Raw genomic sequence first — 12,639 nt, forward strand, 5'->3', positions numbered from 1 at the left:
AGAACACTAATAAACAACCTATTTCCTGTTGTTTGGTGGTTAGAACCTCCAATACACTTTGAAAGTGAAATCTCCTGCCTTACTGAGCACATTTCCTCCTGAAGCACACCTGCACACTTGTTTTTTTATTGTAGGGCTGCCCCCATGCAGTGCTTCCTGGGTAGCATTTATTTTTGCTTGGTGAAAAGAAGGTCGAACGATTTTGTTTGAAAAAGAAATTGTGGCAGGCAAAGTTTTGTAAAAGCCTTTAAAAGAGAGAAATGGAAAAATGAAAAATATCACAGCTACATGATTTGAGGAGGACATCCCTTAAAAGAAGGAAGGTGACGGGCTAGGCCATTTTTGCCGGGGTAAATCTGTAGTTTTGCTAAATATTTACTACACTACAGATGAAAGAGGATAAGCTAGAGAAGGGGAATTCAAAGTGCAGTCATAGTGCATGGTGCAGGTCCAGTACTGTGCATGGTGTTCTCAGATACTGGCTTCCCCAGTCCCCAGTATAGAGGTGGAGCCCTGCAAACTATAGATTCCAGAATGCAGCTGACTGCTTAAGATCAATAAAGTGTATTGCATGTTGAGATTGCTATTCTCCATATGCTGTAGCTCTGTATCCCCTGGGCTGAGATGAGGGTAAGGTCAGTCTGATCCATTTAAGATTCAATATCTTTTCAGTTGTTCTCAGGTAGAATAAAGCAAAGCAAATGCATTCCACTTAAGTAAAGAAAAGTAGCAAAGCAGGACAGCAACAGAGGGAGCAGGCCTTTCTGCTTGATGCACAAGTTTCCCCTTTTACTCTATAGTGTAGGCTCCTGCCTCCTTTTGCTCCTCATAAAAGCATCTTCACAATTTTTGAAATTGACATTTCATTTCAACTGCATCAATAGGCCTTAACATGACTACAGTGTTTTTGCCAAAGCCTGAGCAAATGTTCAGAAACATTTCATTATCTTGCTGTTTTCGACATCTACACGCTATGTTAAAAGCAGCAGATTAAAGTCAGCATCTCTGCTGCTGGAAATCTCAGAAATTCTGACATTTCCATGAGTTATGTTTTCTCTGTTTGCATATTCTCTTTTCTGTTTTGTTTGACACTTGCAGCTGTGACGCTGCTTGTGCATTAACCACTTATGAAGGAGCTGCATGTACAAAATGCCATATAACTTACCACCAGGCATTAGCTCCATAATATATTAACTATCCATCCATGCAACTGAACCGCTAGTCTATAGCCCACCTCTTGATATCTGCAGTGATAGCTAATTAGTGCTGGACGGGATCATGGTAAGTTTTGTTTCACCTCCTTGTGCAATGAATAAAACATGAATAAATTTAGTTGATGAGTGTTTGCTATGAAAAAATGTTCACCAAAATATTTTCCCCAATCTCAGCAATTGTTTTTAGGATAACTATGGAAGATTGTTCCCCAAAAATGAAATTTGTCACTGTACCAATTCTACTTGAAATATTACACAATTTTTTGATTAATTTGTGAAATATACTATTTCCAAGAGTCTCAACCACTGAACTTCAAGTATGAACAATCTGAAATGCCTGACAGGTGAACAAATTGAAAATATATGCTGATTGGCTAGTAATCCAATGGCTGCATCAGGCATTGTAAAGATGGTATCTGAAGTTATCCTGAAAGGAGTGCACTGACCACATCTGAATCATATTTTCAAACAACTATCTGCAAACATTTATGCATGCCTATGCTTGAACATCTAGCCTGTTTTTTTTAATGTGGATGATTAATAGTTATAGACAATTATGGGTTGCAGCTTGTTCATAGATTTTAAGGTCATAAGAACCACTGTGATCTCCTAGTCTGAACTCCTGTAAAACACAGGTTATATAATTTCATCCATTAATTTCCTGCATGAGGTCTAATAGCTCATGGTAGAGCTAGAGAATAGCTTTTAGAAAGTTATGCAATTTTTATTTCAAGATTTCAAGTGATGGAGAAGCTAACATCTTCCTAGGAAAGTTGTTCCAATGGTTAATCACCCTCACAGTTAAAAATACATGCCATGTTTCCACTTAATCTAGCTTCAGTTTCTAACCACAGGATCTGCTTATGACTCTGTCTTTGACTGAAGAGCTCTCTATTATCAGATATCTTCTTCTTACCTATGATATAACTGTTTATAGAACCCTGATCAAGTCATCTCTTAACCTTGTCTTCTTCATAGCTCATATAAACTGTCTTTCTAATGTCAGAACATTGGAGGAAGCAACATGAGAACGGAAAGCTAAACATTATGTACCTGGTCATACAGTGGCATAATTCAGTATAGCTCCATTGTCAACAATGAAGCTACACCAATTACAACAGCTGAAGATCTGGGTGTCCATTCCGTTGGATAAGCTACCTAACAATGCACACACAAACTGCCATGTCCCTCAGCCTGTCAAGGCTAATTTCAATGCAAAACCCAGACTTTTAAAATCTGTGTAAAAAAGATCACCCTCCAGAATGAAAGGGCTTGAGATGATAAAAATTCATTGCTTCAATATGAGGTGTTCTATTACCTTACTTTTATGATTCGGCATTTCTGATGGCAATAATTCACAGTAATAACATTTGGGTAACAGCAGGTCTGTGTGGAATAAGAGTAAATTTTGATCTAAAGTGAAGACCTGCCTTGTAATGAGGTACAAATGTGAAGTATTCACTGGAGACTAAAAGTATCTTATACCACTGTCATATGAAATATAGGGCAAGAAAAAAAGGACTATGTGCTATTCAAGCATGATTCAAATTTCAACACTTAGGTTAATAAGGGGAAAAATCTTTTGTTTTGTTATGGTAAAGAAAGGTATCAGTTTTGTTCATCAGCAATATAAAATTTCTGTTTGACTCAGTGCTTTGCTCTAAAACTGAATAGGTCAGCCACAAGATTAGTCATGAATACTGAATTTAAACTAATATGTATGAAGCTGTTGAAACAAAGTATCTTAAAAATGTCCCAGCTAGAACAACAATCTCCTACATCAGATTTATTAGCAATTGCTCTATTAATAAGAAATAGTAGCTGCGTTCTACATGATATGGAAAATGAAAATAAAATAGGTATCCGATTTCCTACACTGCATTGCAGTGTCATATTTTGCTTAAGATATTATTCTCTCTTGGGCAGTATAGCTAAAAAAATATAATTAATTAAAAATATGTATTTGCTCAGGCTTTGATGAATTGGGGCATAATGTTAAATAATTATTCATTACCTTTATTCTTCTGTCAAAGTGGGCAAAATCATTTCTTTTTATTGCCTTTTTTTTATATAAGGACACAGGCCCCTGTGACATCCATTTTATTTTAAACTAATGCTTCTATTATTCCACATCTGAATAATTACAGCTGACATCATCTGCTCTTTGGTGTCCTAAAAGAGCTTTAGCTCTAGTCCACTGTTACATATTTTATGCACAACATGAAATAAAATACCTCAAGATTTTGAAAATATTTATTTTAAAAACAGCAATGAAATTGTCTGTAATCACATTTTCTGCTCTCCTTTGAAAGCTACATTATTCAATATGCCAGTGGTCTTTTCCATAATAGCAACATATTAGAAATTCATGCTGCTCTAATACATCTGAATTCATTGATGTACTGCACTCCCTATAGACCTAAAGAAACATTTCTGTTTCAGTTTCATATGTCCTGCACACTACCTACTGATGTGATGGTTGTCAAAACAGTTGTACAGTAGCCTTTGAATTCAAAGTGTGCCTTGACTGTCTACTAAAAATGACAATAAACCCAAGTATATACATTATTCTGGCTTTTGTTGCCAGTACAAATAGAGCATTCTGGAACTAAATACCCCAGTTTTATTACCTTTTAACATCTCTTCCACTTTAAACTTCAAAACTTGAAATTTGAAGCATTCAGAGAAATTGAAATCCCTTTTTTTTTCTTGTAAATGTCCTATACAGCATTATAAGCCACACTGTTAAAAAAAAAAGCCTGTTACATATAAGAGCACTCTAACAATACTGGTGTTTTCTTAATGTAAAAGCTGCACTGTGAAATTTAATTCTGATTGCCTAGAAAAACTCTTAAGCAACCATAGGACATTCAACAGCTCCTGGGTGTGTCTATAACCGTATGTTGAGCAAATGAACATACAGAAATATTTCAATTCTTTTTAGCACCTTAAAAGGCATTCTGCAGGTACATGCACCCTCTCATGAGAAATCTGTGTAGACAGCTTTATTTGCAAATTTCTAGTGGGTATTTCTGACAGTTTTAAGGAGCATTTCAGGAAGATTATACAGCATCTGGAAGTCTAGAGAGGCTGACCTCCACCAGAAACCGAGACAGACCTAGTTGTAAGGGAGCTGCTTCAATTACAGTACATGGGAAAAGGCTCCTTATTCTCTTCCACCACAGACAAACCAACATGCTACAAGACAATTAGTGCAACTTTATTATCCAATTATACCCAGATAGCTAAGCAATCTGCGATGTAGGCATATCTCAGTTATGTCCATGTTAAACTTCTTGTACATAACACAGTTCTTGGCTTTGACTTGAGGACCCAGACCCAGTTTTGCAATACCAGAAGCAATTCTGTACAAATATTGAGCTCCGTATATCTAAAACAGCTATATAAATGAAATGTCTTGAGAAATCTGCATTTGACGCTACTGTAAAAAAATGAATGGGTGCATGTTGCTTTGGTAGAAAACAGAGACCCAGATAAGAATATAGAAGCAAACATGAACTGACAGCACAATGTAGGAAAAGGGAAATTTTAGTGATGTTTTCGAACAGTAGAGAGTGAGAGAGACTTCAATCAATCTCAAAACTTCAAAGCAGGCTAATTCCCAACTTGACTGTCAGATACTGTAAATGGCAATGGGAAAGTCCCATCTCCCAGCATTGTAACATTTTTCAGAAAGAGAATTCCCACAGTGTAAAAAATCCATAAGAAATTGATCCTTAATGCGAATTCCCTGAGCTGGTACCGGATTCTTATTTTGTGTGCTTAAGCACTTCTACAGATGAAAACTCTTACAGATACTGAGTCAAATCCTGCACTCTAAGGGCTTTCAAATGGGAGTTTTTCCTGAGTGAGGTCTATATACGTTTAGTAAACCAGCAGTTTTAGTGTGAGTCTGTTGAAAAAGTGCTCTTGAGTGCACAGAGCACAATAACTTCTAATCATCTGAGCCAAATTCCAAAGGCATTAGCTTTTACTCAGTCCTTACTTAAGTAAATTCTCATTTTACAATGGCAAACACTTGCTAGCTGAGATGAAAGGGAAATATCACGATCTGTACCCCCAGTATTTTCCGGCTTTGTTTGTTTACTTCCATCAGCCTAGCATTAACTAAGTCATTAGCTTAAACAGTGTAACCTGAGCTGGTGTCAGCCAATTGCAGACCACCCAATAGTTCAAATACAGAATAAAAATGTAGGCATCATTGCTAAAATATTGATATAGCTTGAGAACAGATTAGCAGAAAAGATGAGAGTAAACAGGCCAAATTCAATGCATTTGCACCTTATACCAGAGCTGAACTTGATCAAAACCCAGTCAATTCTAATAAAGAAGATAAATGGGTCAAGGTGAGGAACAATCCAAAGGTTCAGTGCTAAGAACAATTCTACTGAAAATATTTATTAGTGACCTGGGAAATGGACTAGTTGCCTAGTGTCCAAATTTGCCAGAGAGAGTAATATATTAGTAATATATGGTAACAAGAATTTGGACAGGTTTGAGAAATAGATAAAGGAGTTTCAGTGTCAGGAAATATACTAGCACACTTTGGCATATATTATTGGTATAGAGCAGTGTTAGACAAAACAGTAAAAATGAAACTTAAAGGGTGGTGATGAGTAATATCAAAAAGGTAGAATGATGTGCAAAAAAAGAAACCTTTAAGTTTCTGGGTTATATAAATAAGGGGGGCCATTTCAAATGCAAATAAATAATGCTGGCTCTTCACAAAATCATCTGTCTTCCTTCTTGTTGAGGAACACCAAAAGCACAGTGGAATCACTGTCTTCATTGCATAGTTAACTCGAGTTATCTACACTTGAGTTAACTGTTCTCAAGTTAGTGTCCCACGAGTAAGAGTGCAAAATAACACTCAAGGTGAAGACAGTGATTGTGTTAGCTGTCAAACTGGGCTAACTGGAGTTGTAGTATATACCACATGACAGGCAAGCCAACTCCAGTTCAAATAGGGTAACCAGATGTCCCAATTTTATAGGGACAGTCCCAATTTTGGGGTCTTTTTCTTATATAGCCTCCTTTACACCCCCCCATGCTGTCCGGTCACCCCAAGTTCAAAGCTCTATCACACTTGAGTTAAAGGGTACTGGGTGTGGACAGGACCTTATTTAGGGGCAACACTCAGGTTATAACTAACAATTCAGACAAACCCTGTGTGTGAGAGAACAAGGGAAAGGTTGCAAAATGGAAAGGTGAGCATGGGATTGGAGAAGACAGAAGGACAGACTTAGGTCAGAAATATAGTTATAAAGGCTTTCATCCCAGAGAAAGTTGTTCAAATGTAAATCAATCTGCAGTATGACTTTGTGGCAACAGATACAATGGTTTTTTTTTAAAGGCAAAGATGAGTCTACAGTACCCTTGGAACACAAAAATATATATTTGGATGTACTGTATTCTCAATGAATAGGAACATGCCCTTGCCATAAGCCTGAGGAATCTTTCCTTTCTTGACTACACAAATTCTGAGTCCATGTCTTTGATAAAAATAATAGTTTTTATTTTACATAAATATCTTGTTTTCCTACTCACTGTGGACAGGTAACTTTTGGAATCTGCACTTAAAACTAAAATTACTTCATCAACCTACTTTCACAATAATGAATATCTCTCTTCAAGGATATAAGCGGTAATATACCTACATTCTGTGCAAAGGAAATTGTGGCCCTATAACAAATTGATCAAGGTGGAAGGTTATTATGGGTCATAAGAGGAAGGAGACATCCACAGCCCAAGAAATGATGCCTGGATTATCATGTTTAATTTCCCTATCATTATTCAGGATTCATTTAGTAAATATAGCGCCTTTTCCCTTCCAACCAGTGCGTATTTCCCTGAATTTACTTCTGTTTTGCCCTGATCTACATAAATTCCCCAAAGCAGAATTGTTTAGTTATACTATTCAGCTTTTTTTGTATTTGCCCTTGATCCAATAATTCACTATGACAATCTACAGACTCTCAAGGCCTTTTCTTCATAGTTCTTTGCAAAAGACTAATGTGGAACATCAGTGCTTAAAAGAATGCTTAGTTTCCAAACCATAGCCCTGGCATAAAAGAGATCAATTCAATGAAACATTGCTTTTACTCTTTATTAAAGTGCCAAATGCTAGTTCTACTTTCTTTAGGTATTTCTGATTCTTATATCCTTTCATACCATTCAACTCTTTCTTTTTCAAGGAGGCTGAATAATGTATTTCAGAAGTTTTGTAAAAGTCCTAGCAAATTTTTAAAAATATCCCAGAAATGTATCCATATTCCTGTATGAAAAACTTTTTCTCCCATACAATATACCCTTGAGGGTCATATTCTGCTCTAAAATATGAGGACATAACTTGGTGTATAGCTGCATACAAAAAGTTTGCAGCTTATTCTTAACATGTCTTGAAAAACAGGATATTTATGTGACTTTGCACTTCTTGTAATCAATTTAACCAATATAGAAATGACTGAAAATAAAATTCTTCTCAGGCCCAGGCCAATAATGACTATTTGATAGGATCAGGCCCAAAGACTTAACTCTCCCAATCACTTCAATGGGAGCTCTGCATGGACAAGGACTTTGAATTGTGAAAAGGCTGCAAGATTTGGCCCAGAGTGAAAAAAAGACATTTGCTGTATTCCTAAAGTAAAGAAACAAGAAGTAAACAAGAAAGGAAATAGTATATTTCTGTAGATCTCTCTGTACAGACAAATCAGAATAGAAAGAACCTGGTAAAGAAACACAGAACACAGTCATTCGGGGCTCAAACCTGTTTCATCTGAAGTCAATGATACTGGCCTGATTCTGTTCATAATAACACCACTGTAAAGCAGCAGCAATTCTATTGGAGTTAATGGGGCAGGATTTCATCCTCTGTAACCAGAGTAAAACTAGGGACAGAGCAGAACCAGTTGTGATGATTTGAGGGAGACATGGATATAGCCTACTGACAGTATTTTAAACAGATATAGATATCCACATTTAAAAAAAACAACCTAAATTAAACTAGCCCTAAAATCAAAGACTAAAAATTCTTACCACAGAAAGTGAATTTGAAAGCAGTGTCCCATCTTGGCCAAGCATGTTGGATACTGTAATTTCAGGTAGGTCCATGTTTTGTGGATGGAATGGAAGCAGGCCGTTATGGTTCATTGGGTGACACAGGGAGTGGTACCCAGACTCTACCTCATTCAGGTGCACCAGTGAGTGGTCAGGTAATGATGGAGGAGTTATGGGAGGTATGTTAAAATCTTCACTTTCAAGACTTGGACCAGGAAAAGACTGTAAAAACAAAATACAGATATTGTTGCAAATCAAACAAAAAAATAAAATAAAACAATAGCCACACACAAACAAACTAAAACTCAATCATCATACATTATTATGTAGTAATTTCAACTTAGCAAAAAGACCATTTTAAACACTCATACATTATAATGGTAGAGTTTAACCATTATGTATGGAATAAAAATTGCCTCAAAGGCATAACAATTGCTGGTACTTGCACAGCTCCCATTAGACAGACTTTTTTTTCAAGAAGGTGTATTCAAACAGATTTCAAGGGTCCCATTAAAATTTTCAAAGAGTCTTCATCTGGGAATTGTGGAAAAGGAAAGATAATTATAAAATTAACATTTTTCTTAGTCTATAAACTCACACATACATGTATTTATTCTATATCCAAACAAAGTATTCCATTATGTTATTGTTTAGTCTTTTACTGACTGTTATTGCTATATAAAGTCATGTGATTTAATCTGATGCAAGGTAAAGCTACAGGTAACGTTAGAGGAATATACCAAGGTAGATAATTAATTTTATTTGTTTTGTGATCTTCCTTCAGCAAGTAGGCTCATTTGAGAATAAGGAAGGGCAGTGTGGACATGCTGATATATTTTGAAGGGGAAAGTGAGTATTACGGTTGGATATGACTAAAGTAGGACTGAATAGGAAAAGAGAGGTGTGAGGTGAAAACAGTTAATATCTTGGGTGAAAGTGATCATGAAATGATAAGAGTTCATGATTCTAAGGAATGGTAGAAAGGAAAACAGCACAATAAAGATAATGGATTTCAATAAGGCAGACTTTAGCAAACTCAGGGAGTTGGTAGGTAAGATCCCATAGGAAGCATGTCTAAGGGGAAAAACAGTTCAAGAGAGTTAGCAGTTTTTTCTAAGAGACATTATTAAGGGCACAATAGCAAACTATCCCACTGTGTAGCAAAGACAGGAAGTATGGCAAGAGACCATTCTGGCTTAACCAGGAGATCTTCAATAATCTGGAACTCAAAGAAAGTCCTACAAAAAGTGGAAACATGGTCAATTACAAAGGATGAATATAAACAAATAACACAAGTTTGTACGGACAAAATTAGAAAGGCCAAGGCACAAAATGAGATTAAACTAGCTAGAGATATAAAGGTAACAAGAAAATATTCTACAAATACATTAGAAGCAAGAGGAAAACCAAGGACAAGGTAGGCCCACTACTCAATGGGTGTGTGTAGGCGGGGTGGGGGGAGCGGGAGGGAGACAATAACAGAAAATGTGGAAATGGCAGAAGTGCTAAATGATGTTTTTGTTTCATTTTTTCACCAAAAAGTTTATTAGCAATTGGACACTTAACAATGAATGCTAGTGAAAATGAGGTAGGATCAGAGGTTACAATAGGGAAAGAACAAGTTAAAAATTACTTAGACAAGTTAGATATCTTCAAGACACCAGGCCTGATGAAACACATCCTAGAATACTCAAGGAGATGACTGAGGAGATATCTGATACATAAGCTATTATCTTTGAAAAGTCATGAAAGATGGGAGAGATTCCAGAGGACTGGAAAAGGGAAAATATAGTGCCAATCTATACAAAGGGGAATAAGGACAACCTGGGGAATTACAGACCAGTCAGCTTAACTTCAATACCCAGAAAGATAATGGATCAAATAATTTAACACTCGGTTGGCAAACACCTAGAATATAATAAGGTGATAAGTAACAGTCCGCATGCATTTGTCAAGTACAAATCATGTCAAACCAACCTGATAGCTTTCTTTGACAGGGTAACAAACCTTGTGGATAGAGGGAAGTGGTAGATGTGGTATACTCTGACTTTAGTAAGGCTTTTGATACTGTCTTGCATGACCTCATAAACAAAGAGGGGAAATACAACCTAGATGAAGCTATGATAAGATGGGTGCAAAATTGCTTGGAAAACTGTTCCCATATAGTAGTTATTAGTGGTTCACAGTCAAACTGAAAGGGTTTATCAAGTGGAGTCCCGCAGGGATCAGTTCTTTGTCCGATTCTGTTCAGTATCTTCATCAATGATTTAAATAATGGCATAGAGAGTATACTTATAAAGTTTATGGACAATACCAAGATGGGAGAGGTTGCAAGTGATTTTGAGGCTAGGACTAAAATTCAAAATGCTCTGGACAAACTGGAGAATGGTCTGAAGAAAATAGGATGAAATTCAATAACGACAAACGCAAAGTACTCCACTTAGGAAGGAACAATCAGCTGCACACATGAAAAAATGGGAAATGACTGCCTAGGAAGGAGTATTGCAGAAAGGGACCCAGGGATAACAGTGGATCACAAGCTAAATATAACATTTGGAAAAAAAAGCAAACATAATTCTGGGATGTATTAGCAGGAGTGTTGTAAGCAAGAAACGAGAAGTAATTCTTTTGCTCTACTCCACAATGATTAGGCCTCAAATGGAGTATTGTGTCCAGTTCTGGGTGCCACATTTCAGGAAAGATGTGGACAATTTGGAGAAAGTCCAGAGAAGAGCAACAAAAATGATTAATGGTCTAGAAAACATGACCTATGAGGGAAGATTGAAAACATTGGGTTTGTTTAGTCTGGAGAAGAGTAAGAAGGGACATGATAACAGTTTTCAAGTACATAAAAGGTTGCTAGAAGGAGGAGGGGAAAAATTGTTCTCTTTAACTTCTGAGGACAGGACAAGAAGCAATGGACTTAAATTGCAGCAAGGGCAGTTCAGGCTGGACGTTAGGAAAAACGTCCCACCAGGGTAATTAAGCACTGGAATAAATTGCCTAGGGAGTTTGTGGAATCTCCATAAGTTTTAAGAGAAGGTTAGATAAACAACTGTCAGAGATACTCTAGATAATACTTAGTCCTGCCTTGAGTGCAGGGGACAGAACTAGAAGACCTCTCAATGTCCCTTCCAGTCCTGTGATTCTGTGCATACAGTCATGTCAGCTCCCGATGTGCTGATTTATTCACTTGTGAGGGAGTGAGAAGGAAAGACCTGAGCACAATATTAATCATGTGATTTGAATTAAGAGTTACTTGATGTCCAAATGCAGTTGTTCAGCCACAACTTGGTGTGCAGGTTCGTACAGATCTGCACTGCCCAAGAATGCATTCCAGAACTCCTGGGAAAGTGGCTTCTGTTCCCCCTATCCCTTTTCCAAGGATGCAGTGTCTGCAACTCTCCCACCCACAGACATGGGGCCATTCCAGAGCCTGTGGGAACCAGCCCCACTCCTTCCTGTCCTCTTTGTGAAAGTTAGGGCATCTGTGGGTGCTAACTTTGTGAACTCCGTGTGCTCAAGCACTCAACTATGTTTAGTTCCTGGAAAGAGCCATTAGGAGATAACAGAGTCTCTTTCTGACCTCTTTCCCGGCTCTCCTTTTGCACCAATGCAGGAGTGGGCACAATTGAGAGAGCGCAGCAGCTATTAGGAGCATATTTATTCCTTAGTATAATATCACATATGGAGACAAGCATGATGTGTAAAGCCATTGAATAGAAGGCCAAGAGAAGAAGCAATATTCAAAAAGGTAGACATAGTGGAATTTTGTTATTTATAGGTTCACAGATTCCAAGGCCAGAAGGGCTCACTGTGATCATGTAGTCTGATCACACAGAACTTCCCCAAAATAGTTCCTAGGGAGTATCTTTTAGAAAAACATCCAAACTTGATTTTAAAATTGCCATATTAGTGAGTCACCAAATCGAATTAATAGGGAGCAGGTTTAAAACAAACAAAAAGGAAGTATTTCTTCACACAAAGCATAGTCAACCTGTGGACTCTTTGCCACAGGATATTGTGAAGGCCCAAACTATAACAGGGTACAAAAAAGAACTGGATAAGTTCATGGAGGACAGGTCCATCAATGGCTATTAGCCAGAATGGGCGGGTATGTAAAATCATGCTCTGAAGTGTCCCTAGCCTGTGTCAGAAGCTGTGAATAGATGGATGACAGGGGATGATGATAATTTGATGATTACCTGTTCTGTTCATTCCCTCTGAAGCACCTGGTATTTGCCACTGTAAGAAGACAGGATACTGGGCTAGATGGACCATTGGTCTGACCCAGAATGGCTGCTCTTATGTTCTTATCACAATAACCCACCTGAGGTTATTCTGAACT

The 12,639-nt window shown here is 37.3% G+C and overlaps 1 protein-coding gene across 6 annotated transcripts in view; it reads right to left on the reverse strand.

Moving 5' to 3' along the window:
• The window catches only part of TOX (thymocyte selection associated high mobility group box), a 275,138-nt gene that overhangs the window by 114,547 nt on the left and 147,952 nt on the right, over positions 1 to 12,639 (reverse strand). For all 6 annotated transcript variants that reach the window (XM_039528068.1, XM_039528069.1, XM_039528074.1 and 3 more), the window contains one exon: positions 8,271 to 8,513. In XM_039528068.1, the coding sequence (XP_039384002.1) occupies positions 8,271 to 8,513 (243 nt within the window). The remainder of the gene's footprint in view (positions 1 to 8,270; positions 8,514 to 12,639) is intronic.

This window comes from Mauremys reevesii, linkage group 2 (genome assembly GCF_016161935.1).
Source record: "Mauremys reevesii isolate NIE-2019 linkage group 2, ASM1616193v1, whole genome shotgun sequence".
NCBI classification, from domain to species: Eukaryota; Metazoa; Chordata; order Testudines; family Geoemydidae; genus Mauremys; species Mauremys reevesii.